This window comes from Sander vitreus, chromosome 2, assembly GCF_031162955.1.
Source record: "Sander vitreus isolate 19-12246 chromosome 2, sanVit1, whole genome shotgun sequence".
Taxonomy (NCBI): domain Eukaryota; kingdom Metazoa; phylum Chordata; class Actinopteri; order Perciformes; family Percidae; genus Sander; species Sander vitreus.
In genome coordinates this window covers 7,705,913-7,732,327 of record NC_135856.1, presented here as the reverse complement: position 1 = coordinate 7,732,327, position 26,415 = coordinate 7,705,913, and the positions used below count along the sequence as shown (strand labels likewise).

The window sequence follows — 26,415 nt, the reverse complement described above, 5'->3', positions numbered from 1 at the left end:
AAAAAGGCAACGGCAGGGCAAAGCTATGTATTTAATTGTTTGTGGGTGACATTGCAATGTTTGGTTTGCTGTAAAACGGCTACTAAAATATTAAAATATGTGGAAAGCTGAGGACAATTACACAGAGCCGAGAAGATCCACACAAAACTTCAAACGGTTGTGAATGTTCAGTATGAACACTTTAAAGTTGTTTTGAGTTGCAGAAGTAAAGATTCACATATGGTATGTTTGCAGGGTGAAGAACCCTCTTCAGCAGAATCTGAGCTTTTTAGGTGTAAGACAATAAAAAGCTTTAAATGTGGTCATGTTCTTAGTCACGTCCACACATACCAAAACGATCTTTTTTTTTTACCCGTCTTCCCTGAATTCGTTTCAACTATTAGTTACGTCCAAACGGATCCACTTGTAAATGACTCAACGTGCTACTTCATATTCCAGGCCTATCGGCGGGGTTGTTTCTGCTACAGAAATTCACCAAAAAACGGAGAAGAGCATCATCACTTCCACTTCCCATCATAACATGACTAGTTAGATTAACATTCTCTTAATACATCCATGGACTATAATAACTTTCACCATTGCTCATTTTATAAAGGCCTCCGCAAGAAAACGTGTCTTTTGTTTACATTTTATAATGTGCTGTTGGATTGCTTTTTATTTTGCAATTCTGTCTGCCATCGGACATGATTGCAGCGTGCTAGCTGGCAGAGCTAACCTTAGCGTGCTAAGGTTAGCTCTGCTAACTAGCTAACATTGGCAGTCAAACAAACATCAATGATCCAATATCTTTTTGATAATCTACACGTTTTTCTTGCAGTAGCCTTTCTACAATAAGCCGTGCTAAAAGTTACTATAATCCGTTCAAGGAGTTGATAAGCAGACAGATTAGCTAGCTAGTTGATAAGTTGTCTACTTCCACTTCCACAGATAACCATAGCAGCTAACGTTAACGTAACGTAGCTGCTTTAGCGATGTTTAACGTTAGCTACATAACGTTAGCAATATATTTTGTGTAGAATCCAGGATCGGCAGAGCAGAGGGAAGTGTCAGGGAGCAGAGACAAACTACTTAGCTAGATGAAGTAAGCTGGTTTGGCCATTGAGATGGGATATGCTCGCTTAGCTTCACCGCAGTGAGTGAAGTCGTGTGTGGCCGTGCACTAGAGGTCGAGGGGTGTGGCGATGACATCATCAATACGGACCTATTCGTATTCGCCATCCCAACGAAGCCAAAAGGGAGCCGTTTTCGAATTTTTTCACCCTGGGACTTGGTTTCAAAAAAGTGTGTTTTCAGGCAGTGCGTTTACTGGATCCGTGTGGACGACAGGCCCAAACGATGCAAAACGTGCGGTTGCATCAAAAAGCGTCTCCGTGTGGATGGCCCCTTAGGGTAAAAATGTAAACAACAGAGGAACTAATCAGGTTTATCTGGTGAAAAAAACAGTCATTCAAATGTAACACTCCCTCCGGCTTTCAAACAAACCTTCTGGTTGACTTCTTGCTGTCTCAGAACATCAATCTAAATTGCTTTGCACTTGACTCGGCACTTTACACATCCTCTACCCACTGAACCCAGCCTAGAAAACTTTGGTTGTGGGCGATCCTGTGGTATTTTTAATTTGGACATCTTGTTGACAGATGAGAACCCAAAGCCACTTCAAAGAGGGGGCAAACAAATCAAAGGTTATGCTGCAGCAACTTTTAATGCGCACTGGCGGGAAGAAGGGGCAATAATGGAAGTGTGTGTGTGTGTGTGTGTGTGTGTGTGTGTGTGTGTGTGTATATGTATATATATATATATATATATATATATATATATATATATATATATATATATATATATATATATAAACAGCATGCACAAAAGTTAAGAATATAGCAAGATCCCAGAAGGTATAAAGGGTGACATTTTGGATAATTTTGTGCCGTCAAACTGACATTATAGCCTACATAATTGTTGCTTGTTTGTTCAGTTAGCAAGGAGTTAGCAGCAAGTTAGCGTCTGCTTTTCATGTTCGGGTACCCTCAAATTACTCAGTAAATTCTGTGAGATAAATAGTGTTAAGTTATCGCACTCATTCCACAACACACTTTTTATATTATGCCGTTTTAATGCTACATCGGATGCTACATTTGTTGCTACATGTTTAGCTCTCTATGTCTACCTTCTGCCAACAAGCAGCTAGCTGCACACATGCTGCTGTGTAAATGCAGGGGAAAATAAACAGTAAAACTTATCAGCACATGGACAATATAAATGGGATTCTTGGGTTTAATAAGGCCTAAAGTTTTCTTATTGTGATTTTGGATTGCGAAATGTATGACTGAGGTATTGGCTGCCAAATACAATGTTGGGTTGCCGTTGACATACAAATCCTTAAACATATTTTATAGGATAATTATTGTGTTTGTGTGCACCAATTCTTAATTTAAGAGAACATTTAAAGTAACTGGAGGGTAAAATAATTAATCATTTCAGGGTCCACTACCAAAACGTTGGTCTCTGATACCTGCTGGACTCTATATTAAAGTTTTATAGAGGAGACAGTGTTTATTTCTTTGTGTCTGCTATGTGTAGTGAACCAGTGCATTAGTGAGGACCGCTAGCTAAACCAAGACACTCCATAAACACAGACACACCAACACAAGTCCAAGACAAGCAGTCAGCAGGTCAGTCAGCTGCAGAAACGCCGCTCCATACCTCTGACGAGGCCAAAACACACCAGACTGTTACCCTCATTGGAACAGATGGGACACATTAAACAAACAGTGGTAGCAAAGATTGATGGAGCAATTTCACAGCTGTATAGCAGAAAATGAACTTAATATATCTGTGTTGGGTTTAATTGGTTTGTTGGTCACTTCAGAGACTTCTGGCCTTCGCTAAACTCCCTGGTCATTAAAATTTGACTGCTGCCATTATTCCAGTGATGGAAAGGTTTGTGGATGTGTGCACGTTTGTGGGGTTTAAGAGGTGTTCCTCAAAGTTTGTATAGTTAGCCAATTGATGAAGGTGAAAAATTACCAAATGCATCATTATTTTTTACTTTTTTAATATGGGTTTAATTATGGGTTTATTGCCTCTGCTTCATTAGAGGGAGCCAGTTTAGTCTGCAAGCTGAGGGTAACATCACATCAGGGTCGGCACACAGGACAGCTGAGAAAGCAAATAACAGTGGGCATAAAAGTAAAGACTAAGTTCACTCAGTAATGTCCCAACAGTTGAAACAAACAAACCGTATTTTCATAATTGGCAGCTTGAAGAACAGCTGACCCTATATGTTAACCAGTTCTTTGTTTTAACATCTCTGTGGCTCACTATGCTCTTGCACAATGTGTTTATAGTAAATGCACGCTCTTACCAAACTCTCATAGAGGCAACACCACTAGCTCAGATGATGTGGAAACCACATGAACTCGGGCCACAAGAACTCGAGGAGGCCCACTGTGAAATCTACTTGTAATCTAATCTACCTGAAAATATTAATAGATGCACAATTTCTTTGCTGTAAAATAGAATTGAAGTGACAGCATGAACTGAGTTTGCTGAAACATGTTATGAACAATTAGCTCATTTTTTGGAACAGTGGAATAACAAAATGTTTTGTCTCAGGGTGATTTTGCAAAAGGATTTGAGTTTCTTTTGTGGACTAGCCATGGTCAAGCTGTGATTCAGCATTTCTGTTTATGCATACCTGTGTGTTTTATTCACAGCTGTTGTGGTCAAAGCTATATGTGAGGAAACTGGTTCAGATCTGATTTCCATCGCTAGATTTACACTTGTGATTAACATAGCCAAACTGCACATGCTCAGAAATTAACCCCATGTTTGGTTTTCCTGTATTTTGTTCTGCTCAGCCTCAGTATGTTCTATGACTAGTTAAAACTCACATATCTTTCTCATGGAATTGAACAGGCCAGATATTATCGTTAAAACATTCTGAAAAGAAGCATGGCATTTCTTTCACTGGCCCATTTCAGCACCTTATGTAACCCATTTAAGTTTTAAGTAAAAAAAAAAAAAAAATATCCCAAACAATTGAAACTAAATGTTTCTGTGAGGATTAAACAATTTGGGAACATTCTGGTGGTTATTACATGTACTCTGTCTATTTGTATGTATGACTCCAAAAAATTACTCCATTTGTTTTATACCCTGAATGCCAAATTGTTTATAAAGAAAGGCATTCTTTATGCTAATATCAGTAATAAGGTGTGTGTGTGTGTGTGTGTGTGTGTGTGTGTGTATCCAGTCACTCACCCCCAATTCCCTCTACACCATCGCTACAAGCCTCGGGATTATTCTTTTCCCCGCGAGTCGTGTGTCAGCACCCGTTCTGCAGTGGAGCGTGTCGTTCGCCATTCCATAACATTTCTCTTCCTCAGAGTCCAGTTACGCTACGCAGAGTGCAGCGAGGCCTGCATAATACTTGCACACGAGTAAATTGACATGTTTGCAATGAACAAGAAGCATTGGATTTTTTACAGCCACCCAATAGCTAGAACATACTGGTCAACAGAGTTTAGGGAAGAGTTGTGGCGTAGTTTCTTTTTTTTTTTTTGACTTTTTCTTTTGTGGGTCATTTAACTTGTGTGGGCACCTTAAACTAACAGACTGTCAGTGTTCCGGCATCTTTTTATCCATTCCCTTGATGCCCTTGTTGGAGCATTATCTGGAGCTACACCTTTTATTGCAGCTTTGATTGTTTGTTTATTTGTGATTTAGTAGAATAATTAAGCTATCCACTATATTAGCTGTCTATGTAACTGTTGGGATTTCATCTTTTTTACTTTTACTCTTGTGGAAATTATATGTATGTTTACTAGATTATTTACTGTGCTGTGCTTCCTGTAAAAAGTAAATCTTGATCTTTCATTGAAGATACTTTGTTTATTATTGACATGAACCACAATATAACTTCTTTGACAGCTACTCTATACTTTTGTGAATCCAGTTTCCAGTTTCCTTGTCTAACTCCTGTTTATGGAATCATGTGGTTTCCTGAGTTGTAATCACCGTCATTGAATTTGTTGTCCAATTCTGTTCTAACAAGTTTCACAATTCGCTTCCAGTGAAAGCCTCGAAGGCAATCTGCTGTCTCCAACCTTTTAACTGGAAGTTTGTTTAGCAAATCACTGCATAGCTGTGCACCTACATGCATAATAAGGAGTACATCTAATAGTACAAAGGCCAGTTACATCCAACAAAGTCAAATCCTGTTCTACTGTTCTTTTATGTACCCACAATTGAGTTAATTCCTTCCTTCACATAAAACAATACATTATCAAAACTTTTTAATCTGGGGGCAGAAAAAAACCTATCCCACTTAAAAAGTAAACAAACAAAAGGAGCAAGACGGAGTGTCAACGTGACCTTTGACCCTATTTGGCTAAATCACTTGTAGGGAAATTTGAGCTGCTTTTTCTGCACAAGCACAGTTGCAACCTAGCACAGGCTATATTACACCCACTATCACTTCACTCAGGACTTTGAATAAGTTGTCTCTTATTTGAGGTGAATGTTCATAAGTTTGCAGTTTGTCACAGCTGATAGTAAGCATGTGCAAGAGAGAGAGAGACAGAGCCTGGTTTCTGTCCTGATAAACTGCTCAGGAGGGTGTGTGTGTGTGTGTGTGTGTGTGTGTGTGTGTGTGTGTGTGTGTGTGTGTGTCTCTACATTCGTGGGGTCCAAAAACCGGGAGTCCAATATACTTGTGGGGTCCAGACAGCTTTGTGGGGCCAAAATGCCACTTTAAATGCCCACAACTTTAAAGGGCTGTTTGATAGATTTGTTAGAATTAGGTTATGGTTAGGGTGAGGGTAAGAGTTAAGGTTAGGCATTTAGTTGTGATGGTTAAGGTTAGAGTAAGGGGCTAGGGAATGCATTATGTCAATGATGGGTCCCCACAATGATAGTGAAACACACTCTGTGTGTGTGTGTGTGTGTTTTCATTTACCTCGGAAGTCGGAGCTGGGATTGACGTCATAGCCGAGTTGATGGCGTTCCATTAAAACGGGTCGGAATGCTTGCGCTAGCCAGGTTAGCCATTGTTAGCAACAAAAGTTGATAACAACGTATTATTATGTATATTATTTTTGTGCATTCAAACACTGTAGCAACATGTCGACCGCTAGAAGTTGAACAGGAGTTTGTGTGTGTGTGTACGGCTGGTTTAATGAGACACAAATAAGACAGAAGTGCTGTTAAACTGTATATTACTACAGATTTTACTACTGTTGATGCACGGAGCAGCCATGTTGGATTTTGAGGTTGGCTTTGCTCAGGGTACTGTGGGGTTCTCCGACTTTCCGAGTCGGAAATCCGACTCCAGGGGGCGTTCAATTTAAATTTTCAGCCTGGAACTTGGAAATTTCGACTTTCCAGTACAAATGGAATGCACCATTAGGTAAACATAAACATTTGACACACAACATGTTGCTCGAATAGCACAGGATGAACTTACAAACTAAAAGTAGTTCCATATTTTCTGTCTCCTGCAGACACAAAAGGTTCTCAACAGAGTCACCCTCCCAGGACCCATTTTACGCGCCTGTAGCTGCTTTTACACTCTGAAAATAATAGCATGAATCAGGTCTGGTCTTGTAAAGTTGATGGCCTGACGTGGCTCTGAACAGCACCACAAAGAGTTAAAAAAAATCTGTTTTTCTGTTCCTGTGTAAAATGCTGCCTTTGTTTCTGGGTCATGAACCAGCCGAGGTCACTGGCTTTAACAGAGCCAAACAAACACAGTTTGCGCTAATTGATTCCTCTTCCAGCAGAGACAAGAATGAGTGTGTGTGTGTGTGTGTGTGTGTGTGTGTGTGTGTGTTTTACTTTTAAGGAATCTGTCAGGAGTTTAAGTAAATAGATAAGTGACAAAGTAAACATCACACACACACACACACACACACACACACACACACACACACACACACACACACACACACACAAAGTTGCTGTTTTACATCTTTGGTGAGCAGACACCCTAGGGTGTGTGTGTGTGTGTGTGTGTGTGTGTGTGTGTGTGTGTGTGTGTGTGTGTGTGCAGTTCCTATAGAAGTCTCTCTTAGCAGTAAATTGTCCACAATCCATGACCTAACACTGGGTTAATGAGGTGATCCAGCAGCAGGGGACGGTTGGTGGAGGTCTTTGGGCCTGTTTCAGTGTGTGTGTGTGCATGCATCTGGTTAAGGATTTAAGTGGGTGTAGTAGAGGCAGCGTTCATGGTGTAAAGGTGTGTTTGCACGAGACAAATATGATCTTGAGACATGTGAGTGTAAATGACTGCACTGAGTGTTGTTGATTTCCCAGTGTGAGTCTGCCGTGCCTGTAAATTTCCAGCACAAATTACTTCTGGTGAAGACAGAAGTCCCATGATGATACCAAGACATGGATTTTGTAGCTTACAGCTGAGGCTGCGGTGAAGTCTGAAAGAAGTTCTGAGCATTTTTCTTTTTGCACAAATTCCAAGTTCTGCTTTGGGAATGGTTGTGTAATGTTTTGTAACAGGCTAAGCATATACATAAAATAAAAGAGAAATATCATTCAAAGCCAGAATCGCATCTGATGTTTGTGTAAGTACAGATAAGCTGTAATGGTACAGTATCTGTCTAGACTTGTACAAACTGGAGGCGTCTAGCACCCCCATTCGTCCCCCACAGTCCAGCCTAACCTGTACCCTGCCAGAGGCCAGCCTTTGGTAACTGACAGCTAGGCTAACAAGCATAAAGGGGCCCCTATTGGGTAAGAGTCCCGCAGGTGATCATCACTCAGTAAACAGGCCTAGAGTTGGGAAGAGGGAGGGATGGATGGATGGAGCGAGGCTGGAGATAAATGAATGAAAGGAGGTGACACGTGGAGTGTATTTGACTATAAAGCTACAATGTGCAACCGTACAATGATGGTAGGATGCATCCTGAAAAAAAGTTGGGTGAAGCTTTCTTACATTTTGTCCATGAATGGCATACTTTCTGTACTCTAATTTCAAAAATGTAATAAGTCTGTACTCCACTGTAGAGGTTTTACAATGTACTACTGGCAAAGTAACTGGAGGAATTGTAGCTTCCCTTCTGGGAGAATGAAACAAATATATTTAAGGAAGTAGGATATTTTATTTGAGAGTGTTGTCTCTATTGTCTGTGTCCCACTGGCACACCTGTGTGAAGATAAGTGCAGGTGACACGCTTATTTCCAGCTGATGACAGACAGGCTCTGCAGGTAGCCAAAATGTGCTTGTGGTGCCTCCATTGCTGGCATTTATACTTGTATCACCTCAGTGGAAAAACCGGTATCACCAATGTCATCCTGAATCAGGGTGTGTGCCCAACTGTGCCACAAGTAAATACCAAACAAGGTTGGTTAATTCCTCTTAAATTGGTGTGTTTCTACTTTCTGTTCTCTTCTCTTCGTACTTTCTGCTCGCTATATGCAAGTTAGGTTTGCATTAATGTTAGTCTGTGCTCAATGAAAAGTAGGCGACTGACCATTTTTATGTACAGAAACATGCATCTATTAAATATTTTGCTGGATAGGAAGAGACCAGTTACCTGAGTGTGTAATGAAAAACAAAACTACTTGAGTGGACAATTAACCGTATAGTGTATTTAGTGATAGTGATAACTTCGAAATGTATTGTGATTTATTTTTGCGACGATTTTTAAAATCGATCCTTTTCCTTTTTTTTTTTTCTTTTTTTTTTTTTTAAACAATGATTCAACTACATATTTTCTGTTTATACGGTACCGCTGTCCACGACTACATCATAACCGTTCTCTGACCAAAAGCAATGTTATGTACTTCTTTACAAATGAAATAAATGTCAGACTGACTGACATGGGATGTGCATTTCTTTTTAGATTTTTTTTTCTTTTTTTAGAAATGACTCATGATATATTGTCTATAGAAGTATATTATTCAACTTTTGAATAACCTTTTGTTAAAAAAGGAAAAGAAAATTGCAACTTCTAGAATCGCAATAAATGAAAATTGCAATACATATCGAATCGGCACGCATGTATCGTGCAAGAATCAAATTGGGACAAAAGCATATCGTCCCCTGCACTATAACCCACTGAAGGGGGAGCATGAATGAATATAGGTGGGACTTCAGTGCTCTGCCTGAACGTACAGTAACATGCTCAATTATTTTACGATTGACTTGAATAGAAGTCCCTAAACAGTTGAGTACCTCAACAACTACTGTTGCAGTTGTGCAGTAGTTGCTATCTGCTATTGCAGCACCAACGTAATGTCTTGTTACTCTGATGGAACAGAGACTATGTAGTTACAGAAGGACAACCACAAAGGATGGGCCATGTCTGAAAGAGCTTTCTAACCATGGACATTTTGACTTGTTAAACACAGGCGTAACTAATAACCTTAATTATGGCTCTGTTTCACTTTGGTGCCAGAGCCCTGGCACTGAAATACCAAAATGCAATGCAGCAATTATCAGTGATATTACTTACACCTGTGTCTCATACGCCAAAATGTGAGCTGTGAGAAAGGTCTGTTGATAGCTCAAATTAAAACATTTCAGCTTTCAGATTGCCCAACTAGTTTATTTTTTGTAGACTCTCTATGTGTATTAGCAGGTTAAATATCAGACATCCATTGGCCTTTCTAGTATTAAAAATACACACACACTTCACACAACCCTCAATGACATGAAACTAACTCCTACACTTACTGTGTGTCTAAACAAGGACATTACAGGCGTGTTTTTCAGTCGTCTCACATGCATCTGTGAAACAGATACACATCTATTTTAATCAATCTGTATGTCTACACAGGTTGCGTAACGGCTCTTGCTAAACACAAGTATAGACATCCCCCCTCTCAAGGCTTTAAACTCAAATTGGTCCTTTTAAAAAGATAGAAGTTGAACACGCACATGCACACACACACACACACACACACACACACACACACACACACACACACACACACACACACTCTCCTCTAATGTCAGGTACTTGTCACTGCAGTTCTGTTTGGAACAATTTCAGCAGGAAACAAAAATCTGTCTGTTGGCATTTGCCCACAAACTCCTCAAGCTAAACCCAGATACCGTTGTGGAAACCTGCAGGATCTGGTATTGTACTGGGAGAGGGGTTGATCCCCTTACAGCAACGTTTCCCAAACTCAGAGAAGAGAATTGAGATCTGACACGCAGTAGCAGCACACCTAAAAGCCACTTTGCATTTTTCCATCTTAGCAGCAGCTGTCATCTCTGCCATATACCTGAGTCAGACACCACAACGCCCTGGCGTCGCTATGGAAGCCACACAGGCCAAACCATCCACTGATCTGGCCAAGGTGACTGTCAATAATGATGATGGATTATAAATCAGCAATCCCCTTTTTTTTGGTGCAAACACACCATTTTGTATGATTATCTCTCTAACAACACTGTAACCACTGTGGGTAACCAGGTTAAGGAGTGCCTAATAACTATACTAACTCATAACTAACTATAATGTTTTTAAATATTTGTATTCATGCCTGCTGAGTGCACCTTAAGTTGTGAGGGTTTTATTTTACCATTTACTACGTCCTAGCTCTGAGGTCAACCTGCTGTATCAACATGCATTCACATAGTTGTAGCATGTTTGAAGCAGGCACTGGATCCCTATGACCCTGACCTGTGACTTCCACATGGAGGCCTTGGAAGCTTTGTACTGTACGTGAAGCTACTTCTGGCTTGGACAAATGGCAAGCTGCGATTTATGCCTATTAACACAACAAAAGCTTGAAGCGAGCGGAGACAGAGAGAGCGCAGAGAGTCTTTAGACAACGTTAAGACAAGACACAAAGTAAAGAGGACTGGTGGAGAAAAAGAAAAATCCAGCAGGTATGGAAGTCAGATCAAGATTTGGCAGCCGGTGAAAGCCTAAAGAGGGAGGTTTACGGTAGTTTCAAATAACAGGAGATGGCTGTCACACACCGTGTTATTCATTTGTTCCAGAGGTGTGTGTGTGTGTGTGTGTGTGTGTGTGTGTGTGTGCGTGTGTGTGTTTTGCCAAAATGAATGGCAATATTAAGAAAGACGTTCGGCACAGAGAAGATGAGCTTTCCAAAAAGAAGGTAAATAAAGTAAGTGTAGTATGTGTTTGATTGTTCTTTCTTTCACAGTTACATGTAATTGTGTTCAGTGCGACATATTTATGTTCCGCTACTGGGAGTCAAGAGGTGATTTGGCTTCGTCTGTCTCACAGTTCACTGTCATGTAGAGGGAAGACCACAACAAGTCCTGAACACAGCTCCTTCTGCCTTATTTAATCATTTTAAGTAAGAGAATTCATGAGTCCCTCTTCATCCCAATATAGACTTAATCACAGCTGTCACTTCCCAGTCTAGACAACAGTTGTCACCACTCAGGTGTCAACTGCTGCGTAGAAGCTGACTAAGTTGCTGGCGATGTCTCACAGTCTCTGTTTACTTGTAGTTCACATCATAAAACTGTCAAGCCGTTTTACACTAAACGTCTATTTGGATTACTGATCGAGACGTGAAAGCAATGACCAACAGAAATGTCTTTTGTAGGACTTTTCCTCCTGTAGCATCACATGACCTTTTGGTTTGTATTTTTCCTCAAGTTTTTACTGACTAGATCCAAACTGCTCGATGGATACAAAGTGTTGAGCAACAATTTTGTATAGATGTTTACGGTTCCCAGACAATATATCCTAATGACTTTAATGACACTTCTAATTATCCTATTCAGTCACCATGAGGTTGACATTTTTGGTTTTAATTGAAATATATCAACAATTATACTGTAGTATTGCCATGAAATATTCATCGGATATTACAGATACAGATATTCATCGTCCTCGGAGGAAAAAAACGTTTTCCTCTTAATTTTTGCTAGCATGACTGTAGACTCTTACTGGGCAAAATTGCCTGAGTGCACAGGGGTTAAAGATCAAGAGTTGTCAAAGCAACTTAGGCTGTGTCATTTAAATAATTAGTTTCAGTTGGTTAACTTTTTTGCTGCATTGTGATTTTCACAGTGCTGTTTGGCTTCATAACTGTAATAACGAACCAAGTGATGGAAAGTTTGTTTGATTTGCCCCAAATGAAACTAAGCGTGTGTGTGTGTGTGTGTGTGTGTGTGTGTGTGTGTGTGTTGTGTAGGATTTACGTATGTTGTTAAATCCTTACACGTGGTTGTTTGTGCATGTCCATTCATCACTTTGCAACACCCACACAACACATATGGCCGACTTTATTTGCTTACACAATCATTTTTGGGGCTAAGAGTTTTAGAAAGATTGAAGCCGTTAAACTGATTTTACGGGTACTGTAAGCTTTTTCAGGCATTAGGTAACAGGATATTCCACTTTGGGGAGTTTCAGGGCGTGGGAGTTGAGGGAAGGTTTTTACCACATACTCAACTCTGCTTTTTTTTTTCTCCATGAAAATGAAGTAATCTCCCCGTAGAGCAACTTTCTAACACAATTTACGATACCCTCTCTCCCTCTTTGTACCTTCATTCCTAACTGTACTGTCTCTCCTCCTCCCTCCTTCACCTCTTCCACAATCCCCCCCAAAATCCTTCCTCGCCGATTTTCCTTAAAGTGGAAATCTGTATTAGTTGATTTTGGCTTCAGCTCTAGTGATTAAGGTCATTGCTATGGCGATTTCACCTAACATGGTTGATCCTTTTGATTTCCTGTAAGTGGTGCTCTTCATGGTGGATATTGCTGCTCATGCTAACTCAAGTTTTTTTTTTGTTTTATTCTAATAAAACTGGAAAAGGGAAAACCCATCCCTTCCTGTGCACCAAAGCATGTTTAACACAAGTCTTGGTTGAACTTAGAGCTACAGTAGGGAAAAGTGACACCTGTGCAAAACAGCTCCTAAATGTCTGCTCCCTTTTGTTGCTCTTTTATCACAGCCACTGTGTTTTTGTCATCAGTATTTCCAGTTTCCCTTGGTGACTTCTTTAATCTTCATAATGCTCCCTACTGGCACAGAATGTAAATAAATGAAGAATACCGAGCCTCCCCCACCTGGCAAGATTTAACCACAGGAGTTGTGCTGCTTTCCTTTGATATCTCAGTACTCACCCCTGACTGGAATGAAAAGAAAAAACAATACAGTGAAATCAAATGACAAAGGCTATGTTTAGTATGTTTGGGATGGCCAGTTGGACTTACATAGAGTAGTCTTCAAAAGAGCAAATTATGTTGTATTTTCAACACAAGTAATATTAATTCTAAAAAATTAAATAATTGCACACCATGATTAGGGGTGGGACTCACCAGAGGCCTCACAATACAATATCATCAGGATACTTGTGTCACAAATAATAAATTGCAATATTCTGCGATATATTGCAATTTCTTACCTTTTTTCCAACTTCCCAATTTCAAATTATGTCCCCCAAATGGAAACTTTGTCAACATCAGTTTTTCTTTTAAATGTGGGAACATAGGGCCTAATTTTCAGTGGAAAGACCTAATGACTGAGCATCTGATCGTGACACACACAGAACGTCAAAGGTGTGTTGTTTTTGTGTCTCAGCGTGTGGCTGTTGCCACAGCCAGAAGACAAAATTTGTTTCAAAAGAAGCTGGAGGCAGCAAAAAAACCACCACTGGCTAAACTATTTAAAAATGGCGGGTTTGTTCAGGACACCCCCCGTCTGTCGCTAGCAATGATGAGGCAGTGATTAGTGACGATTCTCTCTGACCAATCAGTAGTCTGCAGGTTTTCACGTCACCTTTTGGTATCGCCTCAGCTCGCTTGGAACCTCGACAGAGGTGATATTAAAAAAGTACCTGTTAGTAGATACCAGGGACTTTTTTTCGTAATGGAAAACCAAAAAAGGTGAGTAGAGTCAAGGCGAGCAGGTACCTTTTGGTGTTTGGGAAAAACGCCAAAAGTTGAAACCCAGAAGTCTGGAAACTGTGACCGATGTTTGTCACAGACATTTTGGGCGGTTCACCTTTGTTTTCTCATCCACACAAGTTTGGCTAAATTGGGGCTTTGTTTACAACCTGTCTGGTTGTCTGACTTCTTTTTACTGACAATGACTTCCCAGATCCCAGCAAGTAATTTATCAAGTAAAATGGTTTTAGGAATCATGCACAAACCTCTAAAAAAATATCCGAGTTGTAAGCAGACTCATTCCTTAATTCTTCTTGAGTAATTGTCACGCAGCAGTTGTGCTTGAACAGGATTTTGTAGGACTCCATCCACCTCAGTTTCAGAGAATACACGGTCATATCTGGCTTTTGTCATGCACTTTTAAGTTTAGCAGAGTCAGGCTTTGTTTACAGCAGATTTTAGAGCTGTTGTCAGCTACCAGCTATTAAGCCACCAAATGCGCTCTCTCTCTCTCTCTCTCTCTCTCTCTCTCTCTCTCTCTCTCTCTCTCTCTCTTCTTCTCTTCCCCCCTCCCCCCCATTAGTTTCTCTCTCCACCTTTCTCTTATCACGGGGAGGACAAAGGTTTATGTGAGCCTTTCATTCTGTCTCACAGTGAGATATGGTTGCAGTGTATTGTGGGTAACAGAATCCAGCTGTGTTGTAGACTTGGTGTGACACGTGCAGGAGTGTGTGTGTTTGTTTGTGGCTGTGTTGCTATGGTCTTTGCATAGGTGTTGCAGGTCTTGGGTGCATGTTGACCTGTTTCATGTCATTTTGACGCCGATGTTTTGCTTTCACCATGCAGCCTTATCTACGCTCAGACAAATAGTGGTTAATATGGTACATGGCAGATTCTTGGCTTTGTAACCCGTTGCACCCATTCAATATCAAACAGAAGAGGGCCAAGATGATAAAAAAGAGAGGTACTTATGCACAGATTGAGCTGTCAGCTTTTCATTCTTCACTTCATCTCTTCCTGCATCCTTGTTTCCCTCCCACTCTTTCTGTCATTCCTTTTAAAAAGTTGAGCAAAGTTCAAAAAGTGCATATCAACCAGCTGTGATCACAAGGATGTCACAAGTATAGCATATAAGCTATACTACTACTTCAACTAATACTAATCATAAGTTATTATAATTGTAAAATCCTGCACTGATAAACTAAAATTAAGCACAAGTGAGTTTACGTGTTTAAGTCAAATCAGATAATAATACAGAATCAGGAATAATACAGCTCATTAGAACCTAAAAACTACCATTATTAATACCATGCATTTCCCATAATGCCCTCAGTGAAAGACTCAACCTTCAAAGAACAAGTCCAGAAATTAAAACCCTAATAATACTATATGTAATCAGTTAGTTAGTTAGGAACTGAATATGGAAACCAATGTCTTTGGCCTCACTATGTATTAAAAAAAAACACAAGACAATTTATGTTTTTGTATTTGAATTGCAGAGAATTGTGAATATAAAACAAAACAATGCTACAGTGAAGCTACATTGACAATGGCCACAGCTGGAACAGGAGCTCCCAGTCCGTTGGCTGATCTTTTGATGACCTCAACACATAAAGATGCTATCACCTTTGGCGAGACAAGGCTCAAATCACTAGAAGATCCTTGTGACCTTTGAAGGAAAACTGTCTTTTGTCTCATCCCTACCTACAGTGAGGTCAGAGGTCAGAGGTCAGGTTCAACTACAGCAGAAGGGGCTTAAACTGTTTCTTAAACAAGGATGCTTCAGCAGGGTGGATGCTGTCATGGAGGTTTGAATCCTTATAATCTGTGGTTGTAGGTGTTTCTACCTTACAACCCAGCTGTGTGTTTCCCTGACTTAGACTTACAGAAAGGCTGCAACTGACACATGCTGTTAGGAGGGTTTACTACAGTGCATGTCTGGACACAGTCTCTTTGGAACAGCAAGACATATACACTGTTTACTTGGGATTTGACATTGCAGATAAATATGTAGAAGAAGAAGACTACATACTTTACGAATCCATTGATGGGGAAATTTCATTTTTTTTACAGGAGAAAATATCCAGAGCTGAAACCTATAATGTTCACTTTAATTTTTAAGAATTGTCGAAAGCAAAGCCTTCCTATTGCATGATTAGTTATTTTCTTTCTCGCTGAGACATAATTATTCTTTTGTTCGTATTCCATTCATCCCTCTCTTCCTCTGTCATCAAACCATTCACTGTGCCAGCTCCCTTAAAGAAATGACAAGCAGCTCTTCTTATAACTCTGTTATTGTTCTATAACAGTATAAGTGACTGCACACAATGAAAGATCCGGATTCTGCAGAGCACAGCGTGTCCTTAAACTCGTCATGCACTTTAAACAAAAACAGTCAAATGCCTTATCGTAGCCCTTTGTCATCGGTGGAACATGCTGTCAGATTGCAGACAGCTTCATTGAGTGAATGCATGTGAATCAAGGTGTGCATTGTTGTTGTTTGACTGATTCTTAGTTAGAATAATGGCGATGATTGATTGGTTTGGTAACATCAGCAACATGATGCCACACATTTTTTACGTCATCTTCACTCATCCCTTCACACAGAAGAAAACAAATACTGTCACACTGGCACGAACAATTGATGACAAGGGTCATGTTAAATTTTGTTTTGCGTCTAAACTGTAGTGGAACTTCTAAAAAAAAAGACAGTATCTGTATCTACACATCAAATATCCAAATCCCCCTACACTAAAAAATAGTTTTCCCACCTGTAGTTCGTTTGCTTTGGTCCAAATCAGTTGGTGAGTTAGTAAACTTGGAGCAATTTGCCCTCGGTCGGTTTGGTTTGGTTTAACACCTGGAAAAATCCAAGCATACCAAAATGCGTCATTACAAATCAGGCAAGAACGTCCAGCCCTCTTATTGGTCGGATATGTCTGGGGGCGGGAGCAAGAAAGTAAATACAGGAAGAAGGTCCTGTGTTCTGGTCTAGTGGTCAAACCAGCTCATTTCATTAAAATTATCAGACATTGTTTCGCAAGAGACGTGACTACGTCTGCTCTGGTCACCGAGACTTCACACTGCTCTGCCGGTGTCTGTCTCCAATTTTAGCGGCAGCTGGTTTGACCAAGGAGATACGAGTGACGGACGGCAAGCTTGACTGCTGTCTATTTCTGTGATAGAAACACTGCAATCTGCTACAGTTTGCTGCCCTTCTGCATCGCAGATTGCTAAACACACCTGACTACAGGAGACATTAGCTCAGACTTGCGGAGTATGTATAGTTGGTGCGGTTCGAGTACAGATCACGTTCTCACCACAAATGAACCGCTCCAGAGTTCGAATGAAAGCGTACCGAGACCACCTCTTCAAGCAGGTCTCGGTACTCTTGTTTGGTCCGCTTTTAATGCGCACCAGAGTTTGATTGCCGTGTTCTCACCTGCCCAAACGGACCGCACCAGCAGGGCAAACGAACTCTACTTTGATTCAACCGAACTACTGGCTGTCGGTGTGAAAACGCCCTTACTTATTGTTACTTTACTTGGATATTTGAGCTTAAGTATGCAGAATGATGTATGTGCAGAGTTTTAATAGAAGGCTGTTTTTTATAATTATCTGCTGAAGCAGTTTCTTTTTTTTTATTTTATTTTTTTTACATTGAATGAAACTTCAACATGTTTTGCACGTACAAGCAAGATTTATCTAATTGGTGTAGGACTTGCACATTTCCACCTAAACAGATGTTCCCGCCATTTTCAAGTTTTGGCCCAAACAGAAAAAACACTGCACCAACGTATCAACGGAAAACGTACTATAAACCAATTATACTTGGGATCTGTTTAAGAAAACTTAAGAGCCTGTCAAAGATCTGACATCACTCTGTGGTTTACAACAAGACAAGGCATATTGAGAAAGATTAATTCTACATACTCAAAATCCATTGTATTCCACCTCATTCTTTTGCCTTATTGTCACCCATTTGTTAGTGGAAATAGTTACTTTCTATAAAACAAAGAAAAGCATTAGAAACATGCTGAGAACTTGAATTTATAGACCAACCAATAAAGCGTGGCATTTTGGCTTATTGTTTAGTCTGTCATGTGAGTAACAGGTTGGAGGTTTGATCTTTCACAAGTGTGCCAGCCATAAAGCCCGACCACAAGATTGGCAGCTTCGGCAGCTTCTGGTTTATATTAGCTGCTTTTGAAATCCCAATTTTGGTTCTAAAAAACAAACAAAAACTTGTGTTTCAATCTTGTGTTTGCCACCAAGATATCAATGCTCTTTCTGTCAATTGACACTTTTTTTTTAACCTTTCTGTTTCCCACTAGAGATGGCCCGATAAAATTTTTTGCTTCCCGATACCGATTCTGATACTGAACTTGCGTATCGGCCGATACCGAGTACCGATCCGATACTAGTGTGTCATATATTTGATTATGTTTTAACAACTGTATACTACTATCCCTGTATGGATGTGATATGATTTCTATCTTTGTTGTCGGTCTGGCTCAGGTTAAACTCTTTGTGAAACATGAACAAACACAAACAATGAATGTGACAGAACTTTTTTTTATTATCCAGTTTGACAGTAAGTTATAACGGAAAAATAACATAAATAAACTACTTTAACGTAGATTTTCTTTAGGGCTTTATTACGTGGTATCGGATCGGTGCATAAACTCCAGTACTAACATCTCTATTTCCCACCCTCTTCCCACTTCCTTTCCTTTCCCTCTCATCACTTTGTGCTTAAAGGTGCCCTGCCACACAAAACCGTTTTTACTTGTATTTTTTGAATTACGTTAGGTTCATATGTGTTTGTGTTATGTCGTGAATGTGAAAATTAACTGCTACCTCCTCTGTCAGCTCTAACCACTGAAAATAAATAAGCAGAGAAATCAGGCCAATTACAAAAGCTGGTCAGTCTAACATCATGTTGCCTGAGCTCATTACTATTCATGAGCTCGCCCAGTTGCACTGGGTAAAGGATGATGATAGCTAGCTGTTAGCCAATCAGAGTCAAGTAGTTTAGCTCGTTGAATATTAATGAGAAATGGCACAAATTGAGCGGAGTCTTCCTGCAGGCTTTCTATACCACGCTAGAATAGCTTGAAACAAGGTAACCATGGTAGAACTTCAGACATTACCACAATGTAATGAAATACATGTGGCAGGGCACCTTTTAATAAGGACAGATCTTGAGAGAATATTGCAAATTCCTGTCAACTGACGGGCTTTGACCTCGTATGTTATGAGTAGAGGGGGATAAATGGAGGAGACAGAGGGCAGAAAGGGAACGGCGGCATGGGGCCGGAGGTGCGCTCCTGACTTTAATAAAACATCTTAAGTTTCTCCTCAACTTCCACCTCAGGAGTCCTGGAAAGGGCAGGAGTGCAACAGTTTACGAACACAGACCAGGTCAGAGGGGAGATAAGAGGAAAGGATGATGCAGAGATATGTACTGCATCCTACTGCAGCCTAATGCACGTGATTAAAAACATTTCCCTGTTCTTCTGGACTTCTAGTTCATTTCTTACCCAATTTCCAAGTGTTCGAAAATGCTGATGAAATTATGAAAGTATTTTTAGGCTCCAACTGGTCTTGAGTACAACATCACAGTATCCAGACATGATCCCATCATACTATTGAATCATTAATGCCGACCCCACAGCAGTGTTTGCAGTTATCTCTATATAATTTGTGTGGACAAACAGCATATCCTATTCTACCTGAGGCTACATCTAAAATAGAAAACAATCTTTAGTTTATCCAGTCCAAACAGAGATGTTTATGGTAGCCCTGTACAAGTGAAGAGGATCTTTGTCCTCCTTGATTCCATTGAAACATAAAACAAATATGTACAATACTTGGACAATATTTTATTTCTTCATATAACGTAGGTGTGAATTACATGGACAGTTTACTTATGGAGTGAGAAAATAGTCACAAGACAATGAAAGGAAAGGAAACAATGCATTACCTCTGTATAAGTCAGGCTAAGATTAAGTTTGATTGTTTATCATTTATCAAATAATGTATTACACTGAGAAGGCCTGAGTAGGAGGAGGCCACTAAATCTGGACTGCATAGACAGAACTTAAAAGAAGATGAAGTTGGAAAAGTAGGAGGACAGGCAGGGAAAGTTTGGAGGTTTGACCCACTTATCTCGTCGTAGAACTCTGTTTGGACAGTTTGGTTAATAAGACCTTGTGCTCTCTAACTTTTAGTCAAATTTATGTGGCGGCAATTCAAATTGATATTGTTTCAACACTGACTAACCTACACTAACACATGCACAAATTCATTTGTCTGATCTAAATTAGATCCATTTTTTTTTAACTCACACACACTTGCCGCTGTTGTTTTCGGTAAAATTATTACACAAATATGTCAAAAGATGTGATTGAGTGTCCGTGTACAACACACTCACAGCATATTTACCTTGGATATGTTTGTTTGTAGTAACCGCGTGTTGCTGCGAGTGTCGAGCATCATTACTGCAGACTTGGTTTGACGGGCTAAGGACCATGTGATAAACACAGGGAAGAGGCTGAATGGGTTTCTCACTTACCCCAGAAGGTTCACCCTGGGTGGGCTGTGTTAACCCGTCGTGTGTGTGTGTGTGTGTGTGTGTGTGTGTGTGTGTGTGTGTGTGTGTGTGTGTGTGTGTGTGTGTGTGTGTGTGTTGATTGGTAAAGTGTGCTTGTATCCATTGTATTGTACTATACTGTTTGTCTGTGTGCCCGCATGCTTCAATGTGCAACGTGAGTGTATGGATGCATTTTTGAAAGGAATAAAGACAAAACACCTGGCATTTATTTATGAGCAAATAGTGTTTAGGAACAGGCTTTAGGAATTATATTGAGAAAAATACTTCTTGCATAACTTATTTATTCCTCAGTAATGATGTCGTTAACAGCCTATCCATCCATTTACAGTATTTTATGTCTGAATTGGTTTCTTACTATAAAGCCTCACTTTTTAATTGTGACCTGCTTAGTAAGCGAAGGGTGATTAACACCAACCATTTTCTCTCTCTCTCTCTCTCTCTCTCTCTCTCTCTCTCTCTCATGTCTTTCAGAGTTTTAGGCTGACGTCACCATGCTGCCCTACTTCCTGCTCTTCTTCCTCTCATCTGGTCTAGTGTTATCCTCTGACTGCCCAGCAGACTGTTCCTGCCAGGCCCAGGGCTCAATATTCTGCATTCAACGACGCTCCAGCACTGTGCCTCGTGTCCCCACCACCACCCAAAATCTATACATCTTCCAGAACGGCATCAACACTTTGTCTCAAGATGACTTCAAAGGCCTGGGGGAGTTGGAGTTGCTAGATCTGAGCCAGAATGAGCTGGCAGAGATTCCAGACAGTGTGTTTGAGATGCTCTCAAAGCTGAAGAACTTAGACCTGTCCACCAACCACATTACCCACATTTCCAAAGGCAGTTTTTCTGGGTTGGTCCAGCTGGAGAGGCTGTATCTCCACGCAAACAACATTCAGAGCATACATTTGGAAGCTTTTGAGAGTTTAAAGATGCTACTGGAACTCAAACTCCAAGGGAACCAGCTCACCTCGCTGCCATCTCTTCATTTCCCCAGGCTTCTGCTTCTAGACCTCAGCTACAACAGCATCCCAACTCTGGGACCCTCAGACCTCCAGACTCCCCACCTGGAAGCCCTTAAGGTGGCCTCTCTGGGGCTTACCTCTGTGGATGAAGATCTCATAGCCTCTCTGGGGAACCTCCATGAGCTTGACATCTCCTCAAACCAGTTAACTGAGGTACCCCAGGCCCTAAAGCAGGACTCCCTCAAGGGGCTGATCAAGCTCAGCCTGGCTGTCAACCCATTGGGCGAGCTCAGGGTGGAGGACTTCCAGAAACTAAGTGGACTTCAAGAACTGGATCTCAGTGGTCTTAATATTCAGGGATTTTCACAGAGTTTTTTCCAGAACTTCCCTAGGTTATTGCACCTGATAGCAGCTGAGAACCCATTTAATTGCATGTGTCCATTAGCTTGGTTCCATGTCTGGCTAAAAGAGAAGGATGTGAGTCTTGGGAGGCCTGAGGAAACCAGATGTCACTTCCCTTTAGTTAATGCTGGGAAGATGCTTTCAGCACTGGAGCACAAAGATTTTGGGTGTCCACCCACCACAACAGTGCTGATTGGCTCCCCCATTGGAAGTACTCCTGTTCCCCTGATGCCCACCACATCTCCAGAAACCATTCATACCAACGCCATTCCTCCTCCTCCTCCTCCTCCTCCTCCACCCAGTGAGACAACCGTCTCCTCAAAAACAGACAGCCCTCTTTCACCAGAACCTCCAGTCTCCCCAAGCTCCACCAGCAGGGAGCTAGGGGAGCACATTTGCCCACCGAACATCTGCCTCAATGGGGGCACTTGTAATTTTGACCCATTAGGTCAACTCAGCTGTATGTGTCTGTCGGGAACCTCTGGCCTCTACTGTGAAAATGTGGATGAGGTTCCTGAGCCACCGAAACCGTCAGCAACAGAGGTTTTGATAGTTGCCCATGTGATGCCCACTGAACTTGATGCTATCAGCTCACGACAGGTCACATCCACATCTATTCTTCTTGACCTGCACCGTTTCATCGAGACACGGCCACATATCCGTGGCATCAGGTTGACCTACCGCAACCTCTCCGGGCCTGACCGCCGCCCCATTATCCTGAGTGTACCGGCATCCTACCCTGAGTACACTTTGCGCGGTTTGAGACCCAACTGTACCTACTCAGTCTGTGCCAGTCCCCTGGGTGAAAGAATCAACTCTAGGGCCAACAGCTCTGTAGAAACAGGGTCGTGTACAGAGGCTCGCACTGAAGGGGTTCCACTGTCATCCCCAGAGTCCAGGGTGGAGACACAGAGCCCGCTGACATACACTCTCATCCTCGCCCTAGCTGCACTGGCCCTGGTGCTGGGGTTGGCTGTGGTGGCGGGGACAATCATCTGTGTCCGAAAAAGAAGACAGGCAAAGGCAGGAAAGGAGCTGGAGCTGGGCCCAGCAGATCCTGATCCCATGGAACTGGAGGGGATCAAGGCCTGCCTGGAGAATGGGGGAAATGGTACGCTACCCCACAAACAGCCTGAGATTGACCGCTGTCACACTCCTCAGCCGCCTCCATCCTTGCAACAAAATGAGGGTTTGGACTATGAAGTATCCTTGATGCAAGGACACTGCCCATCAAATAACAATCTAACATCCTTAAAGCCATCTTATTTCTAAGATGCAATAAAATACTAACACTTTTTTGAGAGAGTGGGCTTGCCCATCAGTACTTGAGAGATCCTGCTATGGCTTACTTAGTGGTTAAAAATCAAATTTTCATTCCAATTTCAGATATCAACAATTTGAAAAGTGGCGCTTACTATCCTTTGTTGTCCAAATGATAACACTACGGACTGGATCATCTATTTTAGAGATACTGAATGATGAATTTAAGATTACAGCATATTGGAAATGTGCTAAATCACTCTGGGACTATGATCAGGATGTGGTTTAAAGTCATCTAGCAGAGTTTGATGGTGGTGAAACCTAACCAAGTGATATAAACTAAGTGCAATCGACTAGAAGGGTCCTAGTAGCAGACTAAATACGGAAGTGCCTTTTTGCATTGACACAACTGTCACCAGTGGCTCATTTAAAATAAAAAACTATCTTTGTTTATATAAAAGAAACTATACGAATGAGCTGTAATCCTGCTGCTGGATTTGGGAGATACAGTTTGGAGAAAAGTGCCCAGTGTTTGGGCTATAGAAATGGAGGAAGTGACCGTGGTTTAAATAAAAAAAAAACAGCGATGCAGATGTGTGATGCCTGGACCACACGCCCCGGTAAAAAATGGGTTTTTCGACCAACCACTCCATGGGGATTATGAATCTAACTTGCACTGAAAAGAAATATTTCTTTTCCTTTCCAGTGTCCCAGTCACAAACTGCCACAAGACTGATGATGGTCACATAAAGGAATGCAATAACACAAAAACTTTGAAAAAATACAAAGCTAGTAATAGGTTGATGACTGTAAAAGCTGTTTAAACTTCATATTTTGCTGTTGACATTATCTAATCTGAAACAAAACTTTAACGTTTCTTCACATGTGGAGTTGGATTCTTCAGTGTCAACAGATTTACCATAATTCTCTCCACACATCCTAAAGCTTTTGGCTTCGTAGGAGATGAATTTGCTGTGAAAGATAAATGGACTGAATAAAGAGCCATTGAGAATGGACTTTGCCTGCATCGTTCTGTGCCGTGACGGGAAGGCTGTTTTGTCGAACTTATATCATGATATTTTGTTTTGGTCATGTTTTTTGTATTTTAATCATGTTTTTGCTGTTGATGTCCCTTAAGTATTGCTATGGTTGCTAGATGAAACATGAATTGTTCTCCCTTGAAAACGCCTGCTTATGTCATCAGGAATTCTATCCTTTTCTATTTGCATTTTGCTTACATGTAGCTAAAACCTTGTAGAGCTACTTGCAGTGTGTGCAAAGTAAATACTAGCTAAGGTTCTTGAGCTAAAATGACTAAACACAAGCAACAATAATAAAATATCTACTTAAGCTTCAATTTAAAGATTTAATTAAAACAGTCATCTTTACATCATTCACAGAATGCTTTTGTATGAGGTTCGCCAAAATACGTCTGAGGAACTCACCAAGTGAATGTAACTATAAAGTGTATTAAGTGTCAAGACACTTTATTTTCTCTGCCAGGTCTGCCAATGCTACATAAAGGACAAGCCACAGACTGTTTTTGAAAGCCAAAGCTGTCAAAATTGTGTTCAAAGGCCCATTGCCGCAGAACCCACTGATTCAAAGCAGCACACGCGTGCCAAGAACAGAAAAGCAAGTTCAAAGAGCTTGAAGGAAATTTGCTGTGAGTGTCAGTGAGTTTTAGGCACTAGTTTCCTCTTGGCGCTGCTGACTGAACCATTTCTGAGATATGGTCTAGACAGTGTCCCCCTAAAGCTGTTCTCACACACCCTCTCACTGGCTCTCTGTGCCTCTACTCTAACCATCCATCGTGTGTTTTGGTCAACAAGGATTATAGGCATGTGTGTGTTTGGTGACTGTTTTGCTTGTTTACTGCCAACCAGACTGTGAAATGCACAGGCTAAGTGCACCGTTCTGATGTATTTGTTCTGTATTTCCTCTCTGGGGCCTGGGAATGTCACAAGCTTTTAGTGTTACTTTTCATTTTATATATATATATATATATATATATATATATATATATATATATATATATATATATATATATATATATATATATATCTTCTCCTTTCATGAGAAAGAATCTTAAATGGCAAAGTATAACCGGTGTACAGAGAGGTGCCTTAGCAACATTCGTGCAGAGCCTTTGTGACATCGTGTGTGTGTGTGTGTGTGTGTGTGTGTGTGTGTGTGTGTGTGTGTGTGTGTGTGTCTTCAGCTTCCACAGTACCTTGTCTGCTTTATAATTGAGTCCATGCACTACACCCCAGCACTGTCCAAAATCAACTTACCATTCTTTGGCTTCTCTGCTATCTTCATTCTGTCAATATTCCAGTATAAACACAGACACAGATGCTCATATATCTGCTCTCCCCCGATATATCAACTGGAAGACTCTTTGTATTGCTTGGGACAGTGAGAGGGGCAGGAAATGTTTGAAATATATTCAACATGTTTGTTACAGAACTTTCCCTTTTTATTTAGGGAAGTTTGTCTTTTTTGTTTTTCTTATAGTTTTATGTTTGTCAATTATGTCAATTACATGTTTGTGTTTGCCAGAAAAGCAATGCTGAGAAAAAGAACAGTATTAAAAAGATGTAATGTTAAATCTGCCCACGCATTTGTGTCTTGGTTTTGGCTTCCCGATTCAAGTCACTTGTATATGGTTTTATAATGATGCAGTAACATACACATTCATGTGTGTTCCTCCTCCTTGTGGATTTGAGGAATTTTGGTCCATTTGAGGCTCAGTTCTGGATGTTGTCATAGAGCAAAGTTAAATACAAAAACAGAGAAAGGATTTCCAGTAACAACAGAAGCTGATTACACACGTATCTCTCAATACCTTATTACACTCATACAGTCACACATTCCCACTAACCTCAACCACAACATAATTACTTTGTGACGTTATGTTGGTTTGTGGATGGAGCTCAGTTTCTGTATTTTCTTTTATATTTTCGCTAATAACCAAGGTCAGATGCCAGTGGAAAATATTACAAAATAATACACAATTTCCAAATAACAGACATTACATGGCTCTGCTGCTTTTTGCCATTTTCTTGTTGACTCTTAACATTTTGACATCGGTAAACCGCAATGAAAACAGTGCAATAGGATAAAAGTCCACAAAATGCAACTTTTAAGGGTAGAAAATTGTGTTAATTTCTCTTCTGAGCATTTGGTAAATCTTTACTACCAAGTGAAGGTTTAGATTATTAATTCAGATATAAACTAATTTCAGCGTTCAGCGTTGTGTCACTAACACAGACTGTATAAAATATGGACCTAGTCTCCGTGACAGCACCTACAGGTTTCAGAATCCAAAAGAGGCAAATAAGTGGCA

The 26,415-nt window shown here is 40.7% G+C and overlaps 1 protein-coding gene across 2 annotated transcripts in view; it reads left to right on the top strand.

Moving 5' to 3' along the window:
- LOC144533696 (vasorin-like) overlaps positions 1–25,681 on the top strand; it is a 32,868-nt gene extending 7,187 nt beyond the window's left edge. For both annotated transcript variants that reach the window (XM_078275234.1, XM_078275243.1), the window contains one exon: positions 20,923–25,681. In XM_078275234.1, the coding sequence (XP_078131360.1) occupies positions 20,943–23,078 (2,136 nt within the window). In that variant the 5' untranslated portion in view covers positions 20,923–20,942 and the 3' untranslated portion in view covers positions 23,079–25,681. The remainder of the gene's footprint in view (positions 1–20,922) is intronic.
- Positions 25,682–26,415: the final 734 nt, after the last annotated feature.